Source organism: Bombina bombina, chromosome 8, assembly GCF_027579735.1.
Source record: "Bombina bombina isolate aBomBom1 chromosome 8, aBomBom1.pri, whole genome shotgun sequence".
Classification (NCBI taxonomy): domain Eukaryota; kingdom Metazoa; phylum Chordata; class Amphibia; order Anura; family Bombinatoridae; genus Bombina; species Bombina bombina.
The window spans coordinates 125,080,504-125,107,903 of NC_069506.1; the positions used below are offsets into that span (position 1 = coordinate 125,080,504).

Genomic DNA, 27,400 nt, shown 5'->3' on the forward strand with positions numbered 1-27,400 from the left:
ATTCCCTGGTCCAGGCACTAGTTATGCAAAGGATAATAGCTGGGTAGCAAATAAAATGAGGATAAACCCTGAAAATATTAAATTATTATGGCAAGTATGGAGCAGATAATTTTCCAGCCGCTGCTGCTGCTTTGCCCACCCACCGTATATCTCAGTGCATTTTTTAAAAAAAATCACATTCAGGCAGTGCTAGTTCATGTGTTTCAGATAGATAACATTGTGCTCACTCCTGTGGAGTTATGGTTGAGTAAGCACTAATTGGCTAAAATGCACTGAAATAAGGGAGCAGTCTGCAGAGTCTTAGATGCAAGGTAATCACAGAGGTAATAAGTATATTAATATAACCTGTTGGTTATGCAGAACTGGAGAATGAGTAGTAAAGGGATTAGCTATCTTTTTACACACTAAACATTTTGGAGTAGACTGTCCTTTTAAATGAAAAATATGTATAATAGGTATTAGTATGGCTGCAAATGAAATAAAGAAACATTATTTACAAAAAATCAAAAGAACACAATAAGTATTAGTAGAAAAAATGGGTAAACAGATCCCTCTAATGCAATTTGTTTTGTGCGTGGTAAACAGCCAGAACCCGTTTCCTCAACCATTACACATTAATTTCAGTGGGGGAGAGCATACAGTTTTAAACTATGAGTGGCAGCTCAGATAGCCAATCAATTATAATTTGTCTCTTTTTCAAGTAGTTCTTATCGTAGCCTTATGCTTGATGCTAATATTTTATGGTATTGTCTCTTCCACTTTTACAGGAATGTGATTCTTAATACTCATTATGACATTTATAAGTAGTAGTTTCACTGAATACTTCTGAATTTGCTGGTCTATTGTGTTATTTGTTTTACTCTTAACACCATGGCAGCTATCTCTAATGGATATTTATCTTCTGAAAACTCATTAAAATTGATGATAGTTATGGGAGCCTCCCACATCTATTATTTAAAACAGAGGTCTAAGGGGTTACGACATTAACAGGTTTCCATCATCCATATGGCAAGCAGAGGACCATGGGATTCTCTTCATTCCATTAAAGGGACATTGTACACTAGATTTTTTTTTTGCATAAATTTTTTGTAGATGATCCATTTATATAGTCCATCTGGGAGTGTTTTTACAACAATGTATAGTTTTGATTATTTTTTTAATAACATTGTGCTGATTTTCATACTCCTAACCAAGCCCAAAAGTATCAGATGTAAACCCAGGTCTACAGATTCATGCTGGTATTGATTGTGTAATCTGTCTTTTCATATGCAGGGAAGGGGGATAGGGGGTGGGGGAACGTATTTGCTCTTCCTGATTTCCCTGTACCTTTTACTGGATGTCCAAGACTAACCACATCAACAGTGCTAAATTGGGAGCTTCTAAATAATTTTCTAAAAGGTTTTATACTGGATTTTGAGATCAGTACCTGTGCATATTCTTTTTTTATAGTAGTGTCTATTACATGCAGTTATATGAAAATTGGTGTATACTGTCCCTTTAAGGGATGTCATATCCCTCTAGGTTGCAAGCGGCCTGTATTAAAGGGACATGTTACCCATATGCTAAATCACTTGAAAGAGATGCAACATAACTGAAAAAACTGACAAGTAAATATAACACAAACATCTCTATCTAAAAAAAAGGAAGATATTTTACCTCAAAAAGCCGAAACGGCATTAGATTATTTACCTGAAGTAAAGTATAAGGGTTAATTTTATTTTGTTTACACAACACAACAAACATATTAAAAACATATTGCATTAAAGGGATATGATACCCAAAAATTTTCACTTGAGATTCAGACAGAGCATACGTAGCATTTAATAAAAAAGTTTCCAATTTACTTCTTTTATCAAAGTTGCTTCGTTCCCATGATATTCTGTGTTGAAGAGATACCTAGGTAGGCATCTGGAGAACTACATATCAGGAAATAGTGCTGCCATCTATTGCTCTTGCAAATGGATAACATTCTTGCAAAACTGCTGCCATATAGTGCTCCAGAACTGGTCCGGCTCCTAAGCATACATCCCTGCTTTGCAACAAAAGATCCCAAAAGAACGAAGAAAAAATAACAGAAGTAAATTAAAAGGTTGTTTAAAATCACATGCTCTATCTGAATCATATATGGCAAGGTGTTTGACTTTAAAAGGGCTTGTATGTGTGTGTATATATATATATATATATATATATATATATAACTCTAAATATGTGCTTGTGCAATGTATTCATGTCTATAAATGTGTAACATGCATTTAACTTGGACGAGGTTGCAGGTCCCAAGTCTGTATACATTTTACCACCTCTTGTAGTAGGAAGAATTTCAACGTACTGTATAAATAATCCGTATGGAATCAGCAAGTTGTCTCAAAAGAAAGCACAGATACTGGACATAGTATGTACTGTTTACTAAATGTAAAGCATAAAATACAGAAATACACTCATATAAAAGACTTTAAACAGATATTATGATAAAAGCACTTGTTAAAACATCCAAACCCCAGGTGCAGCTTCCTTGATGCGTTTGCAGTTAACACTCTCGGTCATCAAGTAAGGAATGAAAAGTTATCAATATTGCCAGGTAAACCCACCAGAGGTATAGATAAATATTTTACTAAACAAGTAATTATATATATGTATATATATATATATATATATATATATATATATATCTATATATATATATACTAGTACTAAAGCCCGTGTACACGGGCCATTTTTTTGCAGTACAGCAGTCCCACCCCTTGCTCTCTCCCCCCTCTCTTTTGCTCTCTCTTCCCCCTCTCTTTTGCTTTTTCTCCCCCCTCTCCTTTGCGCTCTCTCTCTCTCCTCTCTTTTGCTCTCTCTCTCTCTCCTCTCTTTTGCTCTCTCTCTCCCCTCTTTTGCTCTCTCTCTCCCCTCTTTTGCTCTCTCTCTCCCCTCTTTGGCTCTCTCCCCCCTTTCTTTTGCTCTCTCTCCCCCCTCTTTTGTTCTCTCCCCCCTCTTTTGTTCTCTCCCCCCTCTTTGGCTCTCCCCCCCTCTTTGGCTCTTTCCCCCCCCCCTCTTTGGCTCTCTCTCCCCCCCTCTTTGGCTCTCTCTCCCCCCCTCTTTGGCGCTCTCCCCTCTTTGGCTCTCTCTCCTCTTTGGCTCTCTTTCCTCTTTGGCTCTCTCTCTCCCCCCTCTTTGGCTCTCCCCCCCCCTTTGGCTCTCTCCCCCCCCTTTGGCTCTCTCCCCCCCCTCTTTGGCTCTCTCCCCCCCTCTTTGGCTCCCCCCCCCTTTGGCTCTCTATCCCCCCTCTTTGTCTCTCTCCCCTCTTTTGCTCTCTCTCCTCTTTGGCTCTCTCTCTCCCCCCCCTTTGGCTCTCCCCCCCCCCTTTGGCTCTCTCTCCTCTTTTGCTCTCTCTCCTCTTTTACTCTCTCTCCTCTTTGGCTCTCTTTCCTCTTTGGCTCTATCTCCCCCCCCCCCTTTGGCTCTCTCGCCCCCTCTTTGGCCCTTCTCCCCCCCTCTCCTGCTCCCTCTCCGGCTCTGTCTTAATTGAAAGCCTTTGCCACTCTGGCCACGCCCCCATCGCGGCACCCCGCCCGACCACGCCCCATCACGGTGACACCCACCCGACCACGCCCCTCGCCACGTCCAGCCACGCCCTCGCAGCATCTGATCGCGCCCCTTGCATCGCCCGGCCACGCCCCCATCTCGACGTCGGCCACGCTCCCTGACACTCCACTTCAGCCTTGCTCTGTGCTGAGTGTCAGGAGCCAAACGGCCAGGTATGTTTGTCACGTGCAGTCTCTACTGCGCATGACTGCATCTGACAAACATACTTTGCCATTTATTATATAGGATATATATATATATATATATATATATATAAAAGAGAAATTGTTCTTATATGTGAAGAACATAGGAATGTAAAGTATTCCTAACCCATGTTCAGCTTTAGCGCAGTTGTCTAGCTCAGTGTTGGGTTAGCGTGCGAGCGCGATATCTAATAGGTTTATTGTAGCATGCTCCATAGAAGTCTTTTGGGAGGAGTTAGCGTGGTTACGATAGCCAAAGTCCTGAAGTTAGCGCGCCTGAGTGTTTCACTTTTTACTTTCAACTTATGTAGCCACTACTTTGAGCGCAGTTAGCTCACTTGCTACTTGTAACCTAGCTCTATACCTTTTATAATTACTGTAAAATATTACCAACTTTAGACCATATAACCTAGCTCTATTGCAGTTGCACTTATTACTAGAAAAGTCAGAGTTGCATATAATTTAATACTGTGTTGATTTATTTAAAAGCAGAATAATGATTTCTCAGATTTGTTGTCCGTTGGTTTGAAATATAAATATATTCATATTGATACAAATTTGTGAGTCTGTAAAAAAATAAAATAATACAAGGATTTAGAATGTTGTTTATTTATTTTAGGGAAAGCTGTGTTTCTTGCAAGAGATAAGCAACATCTATTAGACATATCCCATTTAGTGCGTCATGATGCACCTTACTTATTTCAAAAGTATGTAAAGGAATCTCATGGGAAGGATATCCGGGTGGTGATTGTCGGTGGACGTGTCATTGGTGCAATGTTGCGGACATCCACTGACGGAAAGATGCAGAGCAATTGCTGCTTAGGTAAGAACTGCTTATTTTTTATTTATTTATCTGTTTATTTATTTTCATTATTTTCCTATTGTAAAATAACTTAATTATTGTTGTCCAGAGACGACTTAACCAATGGGTTGATATCAGTAGTGTATATAAACCAAAATAGATTACCATAAAATACTTGAAAAGCATGGGTAGAAATTCCAGTCTTATGTCATCTGAGAAGAACTATGGGGCCGATTTATTAAGGGCCGAATCTTAAGACTGCTGCTTCTTAACTTGTCCGCCGCCTCTGAGATGGCGGACATCACTCCGCCCGATCGCATACGATCGGGTTGATTGACATCCCCTGCTAGTGGTCGATTGGCCATGTATCTGCAGGGGGCGGTATTGCACAATGATTGCTTGTGCAATGATAAATACGCTGTCGGCATTTATCGATGTCCGCCAGACATATGATAAATCGGCCTCAAAGTATGTCATGGAGAAAATAATAATAAAGATGCTGAACTATACTCATGAGATTTTATTTACAGTTTTTTTAGATGGTACCAAAGACAAGTTGAGTTAAATTTAAAAAATATTAAAATTAGCCAAATAGTCTACTAGCCACTTATTAAAAAACTAATTGTTGTGTTGTAGTGCAATTTGTGATGCAGTTTTACCATTAATCTCATCTGAAATTACATTTTCCTATTCTGAAAAGAATGTTCTTTACAATATTGCAATCCCAGTCACATCCTAGAATATATTAGTGACTTTGATATATGTTATTACTAAGTAGAGAACACATGTATTTTCTACAACTGATGCTACACACATGGGTAACAAATTTGGATGGATATTTGGTGGCATTTTTTTGCCAGCCAATGTTAAATCAAAACCAATTCAAGCTACAGCAGAAGAAAACATCATTAAAAAATGCATTGTCATATGCTATAAGGACTCATTTACAGAAGGTTCAGCGAGAGACCTTGTTATATGCTGGAAGGAAGAAAAGAAGAAAAAAACATTGCATATGTACATATACTAGGGTGACCAGATGTTCTGTTTTTAACAAGATTGTCACTTTGTTTTAACATACTGTCCCTTTGTGCCCAGAGCTTTTTTCAAGAGATGCCAAAACATCCTGTGTTTTTATCATGACTGTTTACTTATTTAATTGTATTATTATGTATATATGCGCAATGCTCGAGTTGCTATTATTTTTGTCTATCATGCAATATCTGCAGCTGTTATGAGTTATGAAGCCAGGGAACTACAGATCCCTGCGGGTTGCAGTGTTGGACAAGTATAAAAGGAGGCGATAGAAGTCAGAGCACCTTTTTGATGGTGTCTGATTGGGCGTGGATGCTAGTGTCTTGTGAGCAAAGAGAGAGTTGAGCACTAAGAAAGATATAAAGCACTAATAGTGTACTCTCAAAAAATATATGGCCTGCAGGTTTTTATATCAAGCATAAAATCACCCTGGGGATAAGTGATATTAGTATAGTGTGATGCGATTAAAAATAAATAAACTGAATGAAAAGTGAAAAGTACAAATATAAGAATTGTGCTCAACGGCACAATCACTGTCCAAAATATGGCATCTAATTCAGTAAAATAAAACAATAAAAACATAATAATATAATGAAATAGTAAAAATAAATTAGAATCATGCACTTTATAAAATATATAGAACAAAACTATTCAGTATACTATATACGTCTGTCTGGATCCAAAGTTCAATGACAACTCCAGAGGCAGATATAGATGAATCAGATATAAATGAATGAATCCGGGTGCTGCCTTTCTTCAAGCAGTATTCTCTCTGACCGCTGATGTGAAAAAACTCTAGTGAGATAATAAAAAGGACAAAAGCGCAACTCCGGTTCATAAATTTTAATAAACAACATAAAGTGCCATGTGCTCTGCACTTACATTAAAAAGCAGTATAAAAGTCTGTATGGTACGTTCCACATACGAAATACACAGGTGCTGAAAGTCTGTTCAAGCTCTGATACGAGTTTACAGACGCCTGTTTAAATCCACAGCCACCCGCGTTAGCTCTGTGACGTCACTGGGTTAGCGTTGTATGGATACATCATCAGGACACAACAAGTCACCTCGACACGTTTCCCCTGGATCATGACCTGGCTTTCTGAAGAGGAAGTGTGGAATAGGAGTGAAGACTGCTAATCAGTTCCTTAAGTAATCCTTAAGCGCCCCCTTTCTATGTCTGTTTTCCAGTTCTAAAAGCCTTAATGTTCCATTTGACAGCTACAATAAAACCATAAACACCAAGATTTCAGTTCTATGGGTCATCTATCTATGTATTCTGATTGTCTGTGTCAATATCCAACTGTTTCTGGAGTACTGGTGTAGCCTTCCTTCATTGATCTTTTTTTTAAGAGAAGGTGAGAATATTACAGCCAATCAGAAATTGTATTACTAGAGCCTTGAATGTAAATGTATTGATCACTCCTCACAGTGTTTCCGATTTTTCATATCAGTTGTACCGAAGCCTGGGAAATCAGGATATCTAGCCAGGGCTGTCCAGAACGAACCTCCCAATGGTCTTTTGGCACAGGCCGACTCCGGCTATATAGAGACAGACTACATTTACATAGCAATCCATTGCTGGCTGTTATTGTGAGAGATTTGAGCAGAAGAGATAGATTTGATCTGCAGAGAGATCAACAAAGAGCAGTTGATCATTAGAAAGAGAGTTGAAATGCAAACAGAGGGCTGAAAAGCAAAGAGAGAGGGAGTTGAACAGCAGAGAGATTACTCTGTGAGTTTATGGTTAATAACTACTAAAGAACATATTTGTTCGCTTAAAAAAGCTAACAGCAGTTGGTGAAACAATTGTTCGAGTCATCAAACATTGTTCAAATTGGACACAAAGAGGGTTATTTGTCTGGTACAAAAGAATACAGATACAGGGGTCTATTTATCAACGCGTCAATCTCAGTGCTCGCCAGACATCTCTGACGCAGATCTGAATACGTTCCCCCATTTATCAAAAAAGCCGTCAAAAACACGCGCGTCAAGTACGGTGCGAAGAGCATCGTACTGTTGTTAACTAACAGTCATCGATGTTACGGTTATTCAGGATTTTCCAAACTTTATTTATACCATTTCATTACTGTCCATGAACAAGTACATTTCTCTAAAGCTAATCTTTTATTTTTCAACTGTTAATGTCCAAGAAATAGCTACATTTATACCTCAACAAACAATATCTCATTGAAAGTTATTGTTATATTGATTTGTTATACAAAAAAATCTGTTATATGATACTTTCACATAAATTAATGTGTATTTGTATTTCTAGAAGTCATGATATGTTTTTATCTCATATTTTTTTTTATAAATGAATATTAATGCTAGAATTTGTACATATATCTTTGCACATACTTGTGTATGTGTATATATATATATATATATATATATATGTGTGTGTGTGTGTTTGTGTGTGTGTGTGTTATGTCAGAATCTTTTTCAAACATATTTACTTTTCCCTAAATTCCTTTTTTTGTTCTAAACAATGTTGTCTTTCATATTTCTGTGTTTTTTTATACCACTATATGTATATAGTGTAAATGTATTATTATTCTGAGCAGGAATAATTGCAAATATATCATGTAATCAGGGTATCATATGTAATTATTTGCAATCAATTGATATTTTAAGAGCTGGGCCAGTTTTCTCTCTGTACCTGTGTAACCCCTTCTGATTGCAATCTAATTTAAAAAACCACCCCTTCACAGGTGTTATAAAATGGGCTGGCATATAAGATGACATTTCTTACTGAAAAAGAAATTCAAGAGAAGGAAGAAATACAGGGAGTGCAGAATTATTAGGCAAATGAGTATTTTGACCACATCATCCTCTTTATGCATGTTGTCTTACTTCAAGCTGTATAGGCTCGAAAGCCTACTACCAATTAAGCATATTAGGTAATGTGCATCTCTGTAATGAGAAGGGGTGTGGTCTAATTACATCAACACCCTATATCAGGTGTGCATAATTATTAGGCAACTTCCTTTCCTTTGGCAAAATTGGTCAAAAGAAGGACTTGACAGGCTCAGAAAAGTCAAAAATAGTGAGATATCTTGCAGAGGGATGCAGCACTCTTAAAATTGCAAAGCTTCTGAAGTGTGATCATCGAACAATCAAGCGTTTCATTCAAAATAGTCAACAGGGTCGCAAGAAGCGTGTGGAAAAACCAAGGCGCAAAATAACTGCCCATGAACTGAGAAAAGTCAAGCGTGCAGCTGCCAAGATGCCACTTGCCACCAGTTTGGCCATATTTCAGAGCTGCAACATCACTGGAGTGCCCAAAAGCACAAGGTGTGCAATACTCAGAGACATGGCCAAGGTAAGAAAGGCTGAAAGACGACCACCACTGAACAAGACACACAAGCTGAAACGTCAAGACTGGGCCAAGAAATATCTCAAGACTGATTTTTCTAAGGTTTTATGGACTGATGAAATGAGAGTGAGTCTTGATGGGCCAGATGGATGGGCCCGTGGCTGGATTGGTAAAGGGCAGAGAGCTCCAGTCCGACTCAGACGCCAGCAAGGTGGAGGTGGAGTACTGGTTTGGGCTGGTATCATCAAAGATGAGCTTGTGGGGCCTTTTCGGGTTGAGGATGGAGTCAAGCTCAACTCCCAGTCCTACTGCCAGTTTCTGGAAGACACCTTCTTCAAGCAGTGGTACAGGAAGAAGTCTGCATCCTTCAAGAAAAACATGATTTTCATGCAGGACAATGCTCCATCACACGCGTCCAAGTACTCCACAGCGTGGCTGGCAAGAAAGGGTATAAAAGAAGAAAATCTAATGACATGGCCTCCTTGTTCACCTGATCTGAACCCCATTGAGAACCTGTGGTCCATCATCAAATATGAGATTTACAAGGAGGGAAAACAGTACACCTCTCTGAACAGTGTCTGGGAGGCTGTGGTTGCTGCTGCACGCAATGTTGATGGTGAACAGATCAAAACACTGACAGAATCCATGGATGGCAGGCTTTTGAGTGTCCTTGCAAAGAAAGGTGGCTATATTGGTCACTGATTTGTTTTTGTTTTGTTTTTGAATGTCAGAAATGTATATTTGTGAATGTTGAGATGTTATATTGGTTTCACTGGTAAAAATAAATAATTGAAATCGGTATATATTTGTTTTTTGTTAAGTTGCCTAATAATTATGCATAGTAATAGTCACCTGCACACACAGATATCCCCCTAAAATAGCTATAACTAAAAACAAACTAAAAACTACTTCCAAAACTATTCAGCTTTGATATTAATGAGTTTTTTGGGTTCATTGAGAACATGGTTGTTGTTCAATAATAAAATTAATCCTCAAAAATACAACTTGCCTAATAATTCTGCACTCCCTGTACACTGAAAATAGCATGACAGTAAAGAGGTGATTTTAATTTCTGCTGTATCTGAATCATGACAGTTTAATGTTAGGTGGGCTATCCCTTTGAGCTATCAGTTTAAGATTATATTGAATCAAACATCAATTCGAATTTTAAAATCCTTGTCTAAAATATTACACTGTGTGTCCTAATGTCAGCATCTATGTTTATCTTTAATTCTAAATTCTTATATACATACTTTCAAAGTATAATACACAATGTAACAAATGGCACTTACAAGTTCTGATGAGTGATCAATGACACAAGTATCGAGGAATTTGATTTGTTAGTGATAGTTTAAAATGGATATTTGAATCAGATTGGCTGATATCCTAAATCATGTGATTATGCATATTCCAATCAAAAGTTGTTGAAAACTTCACTAGTGTGTGGGTTGTTTATGAGTTTGCATCATAATTGGTGCGAAGTGTTACACCAAAATTGGTGCAAAGTGGAGAGTGTGACTTGTATTACATGGCTTAAACATGGTGCACATAGATTTTTTCCAAAAAATAAAAAGGAAGTTACCTATATTATGTTGTGTATTTATTTCATTTTTATCTCTATATCTATTAGTGCGACAAGTTTGGGGCAAAACTTTTCAACAAATTTGTAGACATAATATTGTGCCCTTGCTTTGTAATGAGAGACAAATTTGTAGCATAATCCATAAGTAGTAATGTATTTTTTATTTTTATCCCTATATCTACTAGTTCACCAAATGTGGAGCAATAATATTGTTTGATTTAGAAATGGTATAAAATTTTAATAGAGTTTCTAATTTACTTTTATTATGTAATATACCATTCTCTTGCAGCATCGAACATAAGCTTTCTGTGTTTTCAGACTCCCATTGACTTCTATGGCATCCGCGACCTGAAGGGTGGTGGATTGAAAACTAGGTACACTGTGTCGGAATAGACGCGAACGTACCTGTTAAATGTTTGATCAATTTGAAAAAGGTTCAAATAGAGTCGAATCTGAATTTGAAACATCTATAATGACGCAAGCATCGATCTGAGTCGGATTGAGATTGTGGGATCGTATATTACATCACAAATTTCAACATTAGCCGATCTTGATGCTTTGATGACTACAGCGGATCAATCTTGCTACAAATACGACGCAGAATTCAAGCGTATTTTCAGTTGACGCTTTAATAAATAGACCCCACAGAGTTGAGCTTCATGTGGTCTGTAACAACAGACTGTCACACGCATAGTATCCTTGTATGTTTGTACCTGTTACCCTTAGTGATCTAAAAGAACTTTGGCTTTTGTTTTTAATAATTTATACATTTGCTTCAAGCATTTGTCATTGTCTGTATCCAGTCTGCCTGGGGTCTGCACAATAGAGCTAATTATCTTGAGTTGTTGAAGCTCCTACTAATGTGAGTATTCTGGGTTTGCCTTCCATCTAGGGAGTGAAGATTTACACAGTATTATGCTATGATGCATTTCTTTCTCTTCCTTTTGAGGAACATCGTTTGAACTATTTGTATTTGTGGGACTGTTTCCATTAAAGACTCTTTTTCACTTTGGATATATTCCTGCATATTGGTCTGTATTATTACCACTATTTGTGTGTGGTTTTTGTTGCACATTTTATTTTCAGTGTGTTAAGTGATATCTGTTGTAAATATATTTATATTACCATATGTGTTAGGACGTGTGAGCGATAGAAGTAACACCTTTACAAATATAAAATAAAAAGGGCCATACATAGATGGATTATTCTGCCAACCAATTTAAAATATCCCCAATTATGACTGGTAGAGATTACAGTTGATTATGCCTGGTATATATTTTTATCTATATGTTTTCAGCAATGCTTCATGTGAAGTTGTTAATCAATAACAGTGATAACAGTGGCAGCTATTATTTTCATTCATATTTTAAATTAAAATAAATGGTTTGAAATGCTAAAACCAACACATAGTTTAAATTTTAAAAGGGACACTTTATAGACAACACACAAGGGGCCCGATCCGATATGCAGCGTCGCCCGCAAAAGCCGGCGACGCCAAATTTTGTGCGTGTTTGCTATCACATATACGGCGTAACCTAGAAGTTACGCTCGTATATTTCTGCCTTCGCCCATAGTTTTTTGGGCCATAGACAGGTATACCAAACCCGCGCAGTTTGGTATCCAATATACAGCGTAAGGACTTACGTGGCGAAAATGGAGAAATCTTACTCCATTTTCACCTCGCCACAAATTGCCGCCATAGTAAGCCTTACGCTGTGTATTGGAGCCCTGTAACTCCCTAAACTAGCTGCAAAATAAAACCTAACACCTAACGCATGCGCAATGTTTATCTACCTGTCAACTGCGATCCCCCGCCGCAATCCCTAATAAAGTATTTAACCCCTAAACCGCCACTCCCGGACCCCGCCGCCACCTACATTAAAAGTATAACCCCCTAATGTGATCCCCCTATACCGTCGCCAGCTACATTACATACCCCCTAATGTGAGCTCCTACCCCGCCGCCAGCTATATTAAACTACCCCCTAATGTGAGCCCCTTACACCGCCGCCAGCTACATTAAACTACCCCCTAATGTGAGCTCCTACCCCGCCGCCAGCTATATTAAAATTATTAACCCCTAATCTAATCCCCCTACCTCGCCGCCAGCTATATTAAATGTATTAACCCCTAATCTAATCCCCTACCCTGCCACCAGCTATATTAAATGTATTAACCCCTAATCTAATCCCCCTATACCGCCGCCAGCTATATTAAATACATTAACCCCTAATCTAATCCCCCTAAAGTAATCACCTCTATTACCAGCCCTTAAAAGGGCCTTTTGCGTGACATTGCCCCAAAGTAACAGCTCTATTGCCAGCCCTTAAAAGGGCTTTTTGCGGGGCATGCCCCAAAGAAATCAGCTCTTTTACCAGCCCTTAAAAGGGCTTTTTGCGGAGCATTGTCACTAAGTAATCAGCTTTTTTGCATCTAATCTAAATCCCCCTACACCGCCGCCACCTATAATAAATGTATTACCCCCTAATCTAATCCCCCTACACCGCCGCCACCTATATTAAATAGATTAACCCATAATCTAATCCCCCTACAACGCCGCCAGCTATATTAACTATATTAACCCTAATTATATTAGGGTTAATATAGTTAATATAGTTATTATATTATATATATTAACTATATTAACCCTAATTATATTAGGGTTAATATAGTTAATATAGTTATTATATTATATATATATTAAGTATAATAACCCTATCTAACTCTAACATCCCTAACTAAAGTCTTATTAAAATAAATCTAATTAATATTAATATTATTAATTAAAATATTCCTATTTAAATCTAAATACTTACCTATAAAATAAACCCTAAGATAGCTACAATGTAATTAATAATTACATTGTAGCTATTTTAGGGTTTATATTTATTTTACAGGTAACTTGGTATTTATTTTAACTAGGTACAATAGCTATTAAATAGTTAATAACTATTTAATAGCTACCTAGTTAAAATAATTACCAATTTACCTGTAAAATAAATCCTAACCTAAGTTACAAATACACCTACACTATCTATAAATTAAATAAACTACAAATATCTAAACTAAAATACAATTAAATTAACTAAACTAAATTACAAAAAAAAACCCACTAAATTACAAAAAATAAAAAAAAGATTACAAGAATTTTAAGCTAATTACACCAATTCTAAGCCCCCTAATAAAATAACAAAGCCCCCCAAAATAAAAAAAAATCCCTACCCTAATCTAAATTTAAAAAGTTAACAGCTCTATTACCTTACCAGCCCTTAAAAGGGCATTTTGCGGGGCATGCCCCAAAGAAATCAGCTCTTTTGCCTGTAAAAAAACCCACAATACCACCCCCCAACATTACAACCCACCACCCACATACCCCTACTCTAACCCAAACCCCCCTTAAATAACCCTAACACTACCCCCTGAAGATCTCTCTACCTTGTCTTCACCCAGCCGGGCCGAACTCTTCATCCGATCCGGGCGATGTCTTCAATCCAGCGGCAGAGAAGAAGTCTTCCATCCGGGCGATGTCTTCAATCAAGCGATAGAGCAGAAGTCTTCAATCAAGCGGCATCTTCAATCTTCTTTCTTCGCTCCTCCGACGCGGAACATCCATCCAGCACGACGACTTCCAGGCGAATGAAGGTTCCGTTAAATGACGTCATCCAAGATGGCATCCCTTGAATTCCGATTGGCTGATAGGATTCTGTCAGCCAATTGGAATTAAGGTAGAAAAAATCCTATTGGCTGATTGGATCAGCCAATAGGATTGAGCTCGCATTCTATTGGCTGTTCCAATCAGCCAGTAGAATGCGAGCTCAATTCTATTCACTGATTGCATCAGCCAATAGGATTTTTCTACCTTAATTCCGATTGGCTGATAGAATCCTATCAGCCAATCGGAATTCAAGGGATGCCATCTTGGATGACGTCATTTAACGGAACCTTCATTCGTCGGGAGTCGTCGGAAGAAGAGGATGCTCCGCGTCGGCTGGCTTCAAGATGGACGCGCTCCGCTCCGGATGGATAAATATAGAAGATGCCGTCTGGATGAAGACTTCTGCCTGTCTGGAGGTCCTCTTCTGGCCGGATCGGATGAAGACTTCTGCCCCTCTGGAGGACTACTTGTGCCCGGCTGGGTGAAGACGGCTCAAGGTAGGGTGATCTTCAAGGGGGTAGTGTTAGGTTTTATTAAGGGGGGATTGGGTGGGTTTTAGAGTAGGGTTGGGTGTGTGGGTGGTGGGTTTTAATGTTGGGGGTATTGTATTTTTTTTTTACAGGTAAAAGAGCTGATTACTTTGGGGCAATGCCCCGCAAAAGGCCCTTTTAAGGGCTATTTGTAATTTAGTATAGGGTAGGGCATTTTATTATTTTGGGGGGCTTTTTTATTTTATTAGGGGGATTAGATTAGGTGTAATTAGTTTAAAATTCTTGTAATTATTTTTTTATTTTCTGTAATTTAGTGTTGTTTTTTTGTACTTTAGTTTATTTAATTTAATTGTATTTGATTGTAGTTAGTTTAGGTAATTCATTTAATTATAGTGTAGTGTTAGGTGTAATTGTAACTTAGGTTAGGATTTATTTTACAGGTATATTTGTCTTTATTTTAACTAAGAAGTTATTAAATAGTTAATAACTATTTAATAACTATTCTACCTAGTTAAAATAAATACAAAGTTGCCTGTAAAATAAATATAAACCCTAAGCTAGCTACAATTTAACTATTAGTTATATTGTAGCTATCTTATGGTTTATTTTATAGGTAAGTATTTAGTTTTAAATAGGAATAATTTATTTAATTGTAGTTATTTTATTTAGATTTATTTAAATTATATTTAAATTAGAGGGTGTTAGACTTAGGTTTAGACTTAGGTTTAGTAGATAATACATTTAATATAGTAGCGGCGACGATGGGGGCGGCAGATTAGGGGTTAATAATTGTAGGTAGGTTGTGGCGACGTTGGGGGAGCAGATTAGGGGTTAATAACTATAATGTAGGTGGCGGCGATGTTGGGGGCAGCAGATTAGAGGTTCATAGGGATAATGTAGGTAGCGGTAGTGTCGAGCGGCAGATTAGGGGTTAATAATATAATGTAGGTGGCAACGAAGTCGGGGGCGGCGGATTAGGGGTTAATAAGTGTAAGATTAGGGGTGTTTAGACTCGGGGTTCATGTTAGGGTGTTAGGTGTAGACATAAATTTTATTTCCCGATAGGAATCAATGGGGCTGTGTTAGGAGCTGAACGCTGCTTTTTTGCAGGTGTTTTTTTTCAGCCGATTCTGCCCCATTGATTCCTATGGGGAAATCGTGCAAGAGCACGTTTTACCAGCTCACCGCTACCGTAAGCAACGCTGGTATTGAGGTGAGATGTGGAGCTAAATTTTGCTCTACGCTCACCTTTTTGCGGCAAACCCTGTATTACCAGCATTGTCTTAAGGGAGCGGTGAAAAAAAAAATGCTCGTTAGCAACGCACCCCTATTACCGCAAAACTCGTAATCTAGGCGACTGTTTGTAAAGGAGTCATAATAGCCCAAAACACAACCTATCTTCCAAAAGAAAAGGGTGGCCTAGGTGAGTCTAACTTGCAAACTTATAGATTAGCTACGTTTTTGTAGGGTATTATAGATTGGCACGCCAGTAGCGCAACTAAAGCTTAGACTAGCCTAGAAATACAGTACTATTAGCCCATGGGGTCAATTTATCAAATGTCGGGCGAACATGATTTGCTGTAGCGAATCATGTCCGCCCGACATTGCTAAATGCCGACAGTATACGCTGTCGGCATTTATCATTGCACAAGCATTTCTTGTGAAATGCTTGTGCAATGCCACACCCTGCACATTCGCGGCCAATCGGCCGCTAGCAGGGGGCGTCAATCATCCCGATCGGATTGGGATGATTGTAGTCCGCCACCTAAAAGGTGGTGGGTGAGTTAAGGAGCAGCGGTCTTATGACTGCTGCTTCTTAACTTATGTTTCCAGGAAGCCGGAAACATCGTGCGGAGAAAGCAGCATCCGCTCCATCTCCCCGCATATCTCATATTTATGAAGCTAACTTTGACTCATAAATAAAACTAAGACTTGAGTAAAGTTATAAAAAAAGCCATGACTGCGAAATGTGTCAGTGTCGTTTACAGAAGCAGCGTAACTAGAAACCACAGGGCCCAGGTGCAAGAATCTAAGAAGGGCCCCCCACCGCCCCCCCCCCCCAAAAAAAGGTGAATTTTATTACTGTATATAGTGACACTGTTTAACCCACCAGTACTGTATATAGTGAGTTAGTAACACAGTCTGTAATCTGCCGGTGAGATGACTGGCCTGACCCTACCCGCCCCAGTACTTTATAAAGTGACCACAGTAGTCTGTGACATGGTCCAGCCCCCCCGTACTGTAAATAGCAGGTCAACGTTTTATATTTTTATATTTTTTTTTGTTTTATTTTTAAAATGGGCCCCCAACCTCGGAGGCCTAGTCGCAGCTGCAACCTCTGCACCCTCTGTAATTCCGCCCCTGGTTGTTTGTGTGTTCTCTTTTATATTTTAAATATTGTAATGGGCTCTTAATAGTTAGAATAATACTAAGGGGAACTAACGGGTAACAATCCATGTTTGAGAAGTCACAAAGTTTACAATAATGGATGACCTGGCAGTACTTTAGACTTAACAATAAGGTTCCACATATCCGATTGCGATACGGCATAAGAAAGAGTATATACAGTAAACCACCACATACTGCATAATTAAGAATAATACAGTGCACCTATTATTGGCCAATTATTCATACTGCCTCTATAAATTCCCCATGATATTATTTCTCCAACATTGGTGTGTCCGGTCCACGGCGTCATCCATAACTTGTGGGATATTCTCTTCCCCAACAGGAAATGGCAAAGAGCACAGCAAAAGCTGTCCATATAGCCCCTCCCAGGCTCCGCCCCCCCAGTCATTCTCTTTGCCGCTCTGAACAAGTAGCATCTCCACGGAGATGGTGAAGAGTATGTGGTGTTTAGTTGTAGTTTTTTATTCTTCTATCAAGAGTTTGTTATTTTAAAATAGTGCTGGTATGTACTATTTACTCTGGAACAGAAAGAGATCAAGAGTTCTGTTTAAAAGAGGAGTATGATTTTAGCAGCAGTAACTAAAATCAATTGCTGTTCCCACGCAGGACTGTTGAGCTGAGAGAACTTCAGTTGGGGGGAACAGTTTGCAGACTTTTCTGCTCAAGGTATGACTAGCCATTTTTCTAACAACACTGTGTAATGCTGGAAGGCTGTCATTTTTCCCCTCATGGGGATCGGTAAGCCATTTTTATTAGACTGAGAAAGTATAAAGGGCTTATTATGGGCTATTAACTGGTGACACTCTCAAGGGCTAAATCGATTGTTTATTTAAGTTATGTTTGAAAGTTTGAAGTAGTTTTCACACTTTTATTGTATTAGGGAACGTTTTTATCACCAGGCACTAACTTAGACACCTTCCCAGTCAGGAAGGTCCTTTCACTATAGTAGGCAGAGCCTCATTTTCGCGCCATTATTGCGCAGTTACTTTTGAGTACAGTGCATGCAGCTGCATGTGTGAGGGTCTGGTATCCACTGAAAACGTTCCTAGAAGGCTTGAATTGGTATCGTATACCCCCCTGGGATTGGTAAAGTCGCAACAAAGGCTGTGGCTGGGACTGTAGTGGGGTTAAAATTACTAACGGCTCCGGTTTCCACATTTTAAGGGTTAACAGCTTGAAAATTGGGGTGCAATACTTTGAATGCATTAAGACACTGTGGTGAAAATTGGTAAAGATTGGATAATTCCTTCATAGTTTTTCACATATTCAGTAATAAAGTGTGCCCTGTTTAACATTTAAAGAGACAGTAACGGTTTTGTTTTAAAACGGTTTTTGTGCTTTATTAACCAGTTTAAGCCTGTTTAACATGTCTGTACCTTCAGATAGATCATAATCTGTATGTATGGAGGCCAAGGTGGTCCCCCCTTCAGATGTATGTGATGATTGTGCCATAGCATCCAAACAAAGTAAGGACAGTACTGTCACATTTAATAAGGTTGCCCAGGATGATTCCTCAGATGAAGGAAGTAAACATAGTTCTGCATCCTCTCCTTCTGTGTCTATACCAGTTAAGCCCACGCAGGCGTCCCCTAGCACTTCTAGTACGCCAATGCTTATTACTATGCAACAATTGACGGCAGTAATGGATAACTCCATAGCTAATATGTTATCCAAAATGCCAGGATTTCAGAGAAAGCGCGATTGCTCAGTTTTAAACACTATAGAGCAGGAGGACGCTGATGATAATTTATCTGTCATACCCTCACACCAGTCTGAAGTGGCAGTGAGGGAGGGTTTGTCAGATGGAGAAATTTCTGATACAGGAAGAATTTCTCAGCAGGCAGAACCTGATGTTGTGACATTTAAATTTAAATTAGAGCATCTCCGCGCATTACTTAAGGAGGTGCTATCTACTCTGGATGATTGTGACAATCTGGTCATCCCAGAAAAATTGTGCAAGATGGACAAGTTCCTAGAGGTCCCGGTGCACCCTGATGCCTTTCCAATACCTAAAAGGGTGGCGGACATTGTGAATAAGGAGTGGGAGAAACCAGGCATACCCTTTGTCCCTCCTCCTATATTTAAGAAATTGTTCCCCATGGTCGACCCCAGGAAGGACACATGGCAAACAGTCCCTAAGGTCGAGGGGGCGGTTTCTACTCTAGCCAAACGCACGACCATTCCCATTGAGGACAATTGTTCTTTTAAAGATCCTATGGATAAAAAATTGGAGGGTTTGCTTAAAAAGATTTTTGTACAGCAAGGATACCTCCTTCAACCTATTTCGTGCATTATTCCTGTCACTACAGCGGCGTGGTTCTGGTTCGAGGAACTGGAAAAGTCGCTCAGTAAAGAGACTCCATATGAGGAGGTTATGGACAGAATTCACGCACTTAAGTTAGCTAATTCCTTTATTTTAGACGCCGTTTTGCAGTTAGCGAGATTAGCGGCGAAAAATTCAGGGTTTGCAATTGTGGCGCGTAGAGCGCTCTGGTTAAAGTCTTGGTCGGCGGATGTATCTTCCAAGACAAAATTGCTTATTATGGGGCATTCCAGACATGGATCTGATGGCGTCTCGTCAGAACTTCAAGGTTCCTTGCTACGGGTCCAGATCCAGGGATCCCAAGGCGACTCTAGTGGATGCATTAGTGGCGCCTTGGTCGTTCAACCTAGCTTATGCGTTTCCACCGTTCCCTCTTATTCCCAGGCTTGTAGCCAGGATCAAACAGGAGAAGGCCTCTGTGATTCTGATAGCTCCTGCGTGGCCGCGCAGGACTTGGTATGCAGACCTGGTGAATATGTCATCGGCTCCACCATGGAAGCTACCTTTGAGACAGGATCTTCTAGTACAAGGTCCATTCGAACATCCAAATCTAGTTTCTCTGCAGCTGACTGCTTGGAAATTGAACTTTTGATTTTATCCAAGCGTGAGTTTTCAGATTCAGTGATAGATACTCTGGTCCAAACCAGAAAACCTGTGACTAGAAAGATTTACCATAAGATATGGAAAAGATATATCTGCTGGTGTGAATCCAAGGGATTCTCCTGGAGTAAGATTAAAATTCCTAAGATCCTCTCCTTTCTCCAAGAAGGTTTGGATAAGGGATTGTCAGCGAGTTCTCTAAAAGGACAGATTTCTGCTTTATCTGTCTTGTTACACAAACGACTGGCAGCTGTGCCAGATGTACAAGCCTTTGTACAGGCTTTGGTCAGAATCAAGCCTGTTTACAGACCTTTGACTCCTCCCTGGAGTCTAAATTTAGTTCTTTCAGTTCTTCAAGGGGTTCCGTTTGAACCCTTGCATTCCATAGATATCAAGTTACTATCTTGGAAAGTTCTGTTTTTGGTTGCTATTTCTTCTGCTAGAAGAGTTTCTGAATTATCTGCTTTGCAGTGTGATCCACCCTATCTGGTATTCCATTCAGATAAGGTTGTTTTGCGTACCAAGCCTGGTTTTCTTCCAAAGGTTGTTTCCAACAAGAATATTAACCAGGAAATAGTTGTTCCTTCTTTGTGTCCGAATCCAGTTTCAAAGAAGGAACGTTTGTTACACAATTTAGATGTAGTCCGTGCTTTAAAGTTATATTTAGAAGCAACAAAGGATTTCAGACAAACTTCTTCTTTGTTTGTTGTTTATTCGGGTAAGAGGAGAGGACAAAAAGCTACTGCTACCTCTCTTTCTTTCTGGCTGAAAAGCATCATCCGATTGGCTTATAAGACTGCCGGACGGCAGCCTCCTGAACGTATCACAGCTCACTCTACTAGGGCTGTGGCTTCCACATGGGCCTTCAAGAACGAGGCTTCTGTTGATCAGATATGTAAGGCAGCGACTTGGTCTTCTCTGCACACTTTTGCCAAATTCTACAAATTTGATACTTATGCTTCTTCGGAGGCTATTTTTGGGAGAAAGGTTTTGCAAGCCGTGGTGCCTTCTGTTTAGGTAACCTGATTTGCGCCCTCCCTTCATCCGTGTCCTAAAGCTTTGGTATTGGTTCCCACAAGTTATGGATGACGCCGTGGAGCGGACACACCAATGTTGGAGAAAACAGAATTTATGCTTACCTGAAAAATTACTTTCTCCAACGGTGTGTCCGGTCCACGGCCCGCCCTGGTTTTTTAATCAGGTTGAAAAATTTCTTTCTCTATACACTACAGTCACCACGGCACCCTATAGTTTCTCCTTTTTTTCTCCTAACCGTCGGTCGAATGACTGGGGGGGCGGAGCCTGGGAGGGGCTATATGGACAGCTTTTGCTGTGCTCTTTGCCATTTCCTGTTGGGGAAGAGAATATCCCACAAGTTATGGATGACGCCGTGGACCGGACACACCGTTGGAGAAAGTAATTTATCAGGTAAGCATAAATTCTGTTTTTATAAACCAATATATTAGGACTTCACTTCAGATTACCCTACATATATATATTTTTTATCCTCCTTTTAAATCACACTTCTGAACCCATTATTGTGTTTTTAAACACATATTTCTTTTTTATTTTTATAAAGAAATTTCAATAAAAGTCAAGTTTTAGGGGCATATTTATCAAGCTCCGTATGGAGCTTGATGCCCTGTGTTTCTGGCGAGCCTTCAGACCGCTGCTCCATAACCTGTCCGCCTGCTCTGGAAATTAACCCGATCTAATACACCCCCTGCTAGCAGCTGATTGGCCGCAAATCTGCAGGGGGCGGTATTGCACCAGCAGTTCACAAGAACTGCTGGTGCAATGATAAATGCAGAGAGCGTATGCTGTCAGCATTTATTGATGTGCAGCGGACATGACCCGCCATATCGGATCATGTCCGCTAGCATCATGATAAATAGGCCCCTTAATCACAACATGTTCAATTGATAATATAATCCAACGTCGAGGGGGCCGATATATTAAGGCCCGTATTCATCCTTTACGAGCTGTTTCCAGGAGTTAAGAAGCAGCGGTATTAAGACCGCTGCTCCTTAACTCGTCCGCCACCTCTGAGGCGGCGGACAGCAATCCACCCGATTGCATACGATCGGGTTGATTGACACCCCTGCTAGCGGCCGATTGGATTGGCTGCAAATGTGCAGGGGGCAGCCATTGCACAAGCATTTCTAGTGAAATACTTGTGCAATGATAAATGCGTATGCTGTTGCCATTTATCGATGTGTGGCGGACATGATCCGCATTCGGCCCCTAAGGGCCCAATGATTAAATCTTTCCAGCATGGAGAGAAATCTTGTAAAATCTTTGGGGTGTTTCTTTGAGCATTATATTGTAATCTTAAGTGTCTCTCTTTTACACTGAGAACCCTACACAGCAAGATAAACAACTCTTAAAGGGACAGTCTACACCCTTGTATTACATTTTCTCACCTATAGTGACCCTCTAGATAAGCCTTTTGCAGGGGTTCCCTCATGCTGCTTCTTTGTCGAAGTTGGGGAATTTTAAAAAAATATTACCGTTCCTGGCCATCTGAAAATGGCATTTTGCCTTATTTAGAGGAGGCAATCTGGACTTTAGTGTTCAGACAGCAAAGCTAGTCACTGACATAAATATGGTATTAAGTGAATTGTTTTGCAGCTGTTATCAGTTAAAGCCAAATAGTGACACATATGTAACAGAGTTAGCCTTGAGAAGTCAGCAGGGTGGGTGGAGTTTGGCTATAGCAACAAACAGAAATTAAGTTTTTTACTACCCCTTTAATGTAATACATTTTTCTTTTTAACACATTATTTCTTTCATGTAATTAGCAAGAGTCCATGAGCTAGTGACGTATGGGATATACATTCCTACCAGGAGGGGCAAAGTTTCCCAAACCTCAAAATGCCTATAAATACACCCCTCACCACACCCACAATTCAGTTTTATAAACTTTGCCTCCGATGGAGGTGGTGAAGTAAGTTTGTGCTAGATTCTACGTTGATATGCGCTCCGCAGCAAGTTGGAGCCCGGTTTTCCTCTCAGCGTGCAGTGAATGTCAGAGGGATGTGAGGAGAGTATTGCCTATTTGAATGCAGTGATCTCCTTCTACGGGGTCTATTTCATAGGTTCTCTGTTATCGGTCGTAGAGATTCATCTCTTACCTCCCTTTTCAGATCGACGATATACTCTTATATATACCATTACCTCTGCTGATTCTCGTTTCAGTACTGGTTTGGCTTTCTACAAACATGTAGATGAGTGTCCTGGGGTAAGTAAATCTTATTTTCTGTGACACTCTAAGCTATGGTTGGGCACTTTGTTTATAAAGTTCTAAATATATGTATTCAAACATTTATTTGCCTTGACTCAGAATGTTCAACATTCCTTATTTTTCAGTCAGTTTCATATTTGGGATAATGCACTTGAATTAATCAATTTTTTCTTACCTTCAAAAAATTTGACTCTTTTTTCCCTGTGGGCTGTTAGGCTCGCGGGGGCTGAAAATGCTTCATTTTATTGCGTCATTCTTGGCGCGGACTTTTTTGGCGCAAAAAATTATTTTCCGTTTCCGGTGTCATACGTGTCACCGGAAGTTGCGTCATTTTTTGACGTTATTTTGCGCCAAAAGTGTCGGCGTTCCGGATGTGGCGTCATTTTTGGCGCCAAAAGCATTTAGGCGCCAAATAATGTGGGCGTCTGATTTGGCGCTAAAAAATATGGGCGTCGCTTTTGTCTCCACATTATTTCAGTCTCTTTTTTTCATTGCTTCTGGTTGCTAGAAGCTTGTTCTTTGACATTTTTTCCCATTCCTGAAACTGTCATTTAAGGAATTTGATCAATTTTGCTTTATATGTTGTTTTTTCTCTTACATATTGCAAGATGTCTCACGTTGCATCTGAGTCAGAAGATACTACAGGAAAATCGCTGTCTAGTGCTGGATCTACCAAAGCTAAGTGTATCTGCTGTAAACTTTTGGTAGCTATTCCTCCGGCTGTTGTTTGTATTACTTGTCATGACAAACTTGTTAATGCAGATAATATTTCCTTTAGTAAAGTACCATTGCCTGTTGCAGTTCCTTCAACATCTAAGGTGCAGAATGTTCCCGATAACACAAGAGATTTTGTTTCTGAATCCATAAAGAAGGCTATGTCTGTTATTTCTCCTTCTAGTAAACGTAAAAAATCTTTTAAAACTTCTCTCCCTACAGATGAATTTTTAAATGAACATCATCATTCTGATTCTGATGACTCTTCTGGTTCAGAGGATTCTGTCTCAGAGATTGATGCTGATAAATCTTCATATTTATTTAAAATGGAATTTATTCGTTCTTTACTTAAAGAAATACTAATTGCTTTAGAAATAGAGGATTCTGGTCCTCTTGATACTAATTCTAAACGTTTAGATAAGGTATTTAAATCTCCTGTGGTTATTCCAGAAGTTTTTCCTGTTCCTAATGCTATTTCTGCAGTAATTTCCAAAGAATGGGATAAATTGGGTAATTCATTTACTCCTTCTAAACGTTTTAAGCAATTATATCCTGTGCCGTCTGACAGATTAGAATTTTGGGACAAAATCCCTAAAGTTGATGGGGCTATTTCTACCCTTGCTAAACGTACTACTATTCCTACGTCAGATGGTACTTCGTTTAAGGATCCTTTAGATAGGAAAATTGAATCCTTTCTAAGAAAAGCTTATCTGTGTTCAGGTAATCTTCTTAGACCTGCTATATCATTGGCTGATGGTGCTGCAGCTTCAACTTTTTGGTTGGAAACTTTAGCGCAACAAGTAACAGATCATGATTCTCATGATATTATTATTCTTCTTCAGCATGCTAATAATTTTATCTGTGATGCAATTTTTGATATTATCAGAGTTGATGTCAGGTTTATGTCTCTAGCTATTTTAGCTAGAAGAGCTTTATGGCTTAAGACTTGGAATGCTGATATGGCTTCTAAATCAACTCTACTTTCCATTTCTTTCCAGGGTAACAAATTATTTGGTTCTCAGTTGGATTCTATTATCTCAACTGTTACTGGTGGGAAAGGAACTTTTTTACCACAGGATAAAAAATCTAAGGGTAAAAACAGGGCTAATAATCGTTTTCGTTCCTTTCGTTTCAACAAAGAACAAAAGCCTAATCCTTCATCCTCAGGAGCAGTTTCAGTTTGGAAACCATCTCCGGTCTGGAATAAATCCAAGCCTGCTAGAAAGGCAAAGCCTGCTTCTAAGTCCACATGAAGGTGCGGCCATCATTCCAGCTCAGCTGGTAGGGGGCAGGTTACGTTTTTTCAAAGAAAATTGGATCAATTCTGTTCACAATCTTTGGATTCAAAACATTGTTTCAGAAGGGTACAGAATTGGTTTCCCGTGTCCCAGTAAATCCAGTGAAAGCTCAAGCATTTCTGAATTGTGTTTCAGATCTAGAGTTGGCTGGAGTAATTATGCCAGTTCCAGTTCCGGAACAGGGGATGGGGTTTTATTCAAATCTCTTCATTGTACCAAAGAAGGAGAATTCCTTCAGACCAGTTCTGGATCTAAAAATATTGAATCGTTATGTAAGGATACCAACGTTCAAGATGGTAACTATAAGGACTATCTTGCCTTTTGTTCAGCAAGGGCATTATATGTCCACAATAGATTTACAGGATGCATATCTGCATATTCCGATTCATCCAGATCATTATCAGTTCCTGAGATTCTCTTTTCTGGACAAGCATTACCAGTTTGTGGCTCTGCCGTTTGGCCTAGCTACAGCTCCAAGAATTTTTACAAAGGTTCTCGGTGCCCTTCTGTCTGTAATCAGAGAACAGGGTATTGTGGTATTTCCTTATTTGGACGATATCTTGGTACTTGCTCAGTCTTTACATTTAGCAGAATCTCATACGAATCGACTTGTGTTGTTTCTTCAAGATCATGGTTGGAGGATCAATTTACCAAAAAGTTCATTGATTCCTCAGACAAAGGTAACTTTTCTGGGTTTCCAGATAGATTCAGTGTCCATGACTCTGTCTTTAACAGACAAGAGACGTTTAAAATTGATTTCAGCTTGTCGAAACCTTCAGTCACAATCATTCCCTTCGGTAGCCTTATGCATGGAAATTCTAGGTCTTATGACTGCTGCATCGGACGCGATCCCCTTTGCTCGTTTTCACATGAGACCTCTTCAGCTCTGTATGCTGAATCAATGGTGCAAGGATTACACAAAGATATCTTAATTAATATCTTTAAAACCGATTGTTCGACACTCTCTAACGTGGTGGACAGATCACCATCGTTTAATTCAGGGGGCTTCTTTTGTGCTTCCGACCTGGACTGTAATTTCAATAGATGCAAGTCTCACAGGTTGGGGAGCTGTGTGGGGATCTCTGACGGCACAAGGAGTTTGGGAATCTCAGGAGGTGAGATTACCGATCAATATTTTGGAACTCCGTGCAATTTTCAGAGCTCTTCAGTTTTGGCCTCTTCTGAAGAGAGAATCGTTCATTTGTTTTCAGACAGACAATGTCACAACTGTGGCATACATCAATCATCAAGGAGGGTCTCACAGTCCTCTGGCTATGAAAGAAGTATCTCGAATTTTGGTTTGGGCGGAATCCAGCTCCTGTCTAATCTCTGCGGTTCATATCCCAGGTATAGACAATTGGGAAGCGGATTATCTCAGTCGCCAAACGTTGCATCCGGGCGAATGGTCTCTTCACCCAGAGGTATTTCTTCAGATTGTTCAAATGTGGGAACTTCCAGAAATAGATCTGATGGCGTCTCATCTAAACAAGAAACTTCCCAGGTATCTGTCCAGATCCCGGGATCCTCAGGTGGAGGCAGTGGATGCATTATCACTTCCTTGGAAGTATCATCCTGCTTATATCTTTCCGCCTCTAGTTCTTCTTCCAAGAGTAATCTCCAAGATTCTGAAGGAATGCTCGTTTGTTCTGCTGGTTGCTCCGGCATGGCCTCACAGGTTTTGGTATGCGGATCTTGTCCGGATGGCCTCTTGCCAACTGTGGACTCTTCCGTTAAGACCAGACCTTCTGTCACAAGGTCCTTTTTTCCATCAGGATCTGAAATCCTTAAATTTAAAGGTATGGAGATTGAACGCTTGATTCTTGGTCAAAGAGGTTTCTCTGACTCTGTGATTAATACTATGTTACAGGCTCGTAAATCTGTATCTAGAGAGATATATTATAGAGTCTGGAAGACTTATATTTCTTGGTGTCTTTCTCATCATTTTTCTTGGCATTCTTTTAGAATACCGAGAATTTTACAGTTTCTTCAGGATGGTTTAGATAAGGGTTTGTCCGCAAGTTCCTTGAAAGGTCAAATCTCTGCTCTTTCTGTTCTTTTTCACAGAAAGATTGCTATTCTTCCTGATATTCATTGTTTTGTACAAGCTTTGGTTCGTATAAAACCTGTCATTAAGTCAATTTCTCCTCCTTGGAGTTTGA

The 27,400-nt window shown here is 39.5% G+C and overlaps 1 protein-coding gene across 1 annotated transcript in view; it reads left to right on the forward strand.

Moving 5' to 3' along the window:
• The window catches only part of RIMKLA (ribosomal modification protein rimK like family member A), a 168,335-nt gene that overhangs the window by 138,763 nt on the left and 2,172 nt on the right, over window positions 1-27,400 (forward strand). Inside the window, exon 4 of the mRNA XM_053690988.1 lies at window positions 4,393-4,596. Coding sequence (XP_053546963.1) covers window positions 4,393-4,596 — 204 coding nt within the window. The remainder of the gene's footprint in view (window positions 1-4,392; window positions 4,597-27,400) is intronic.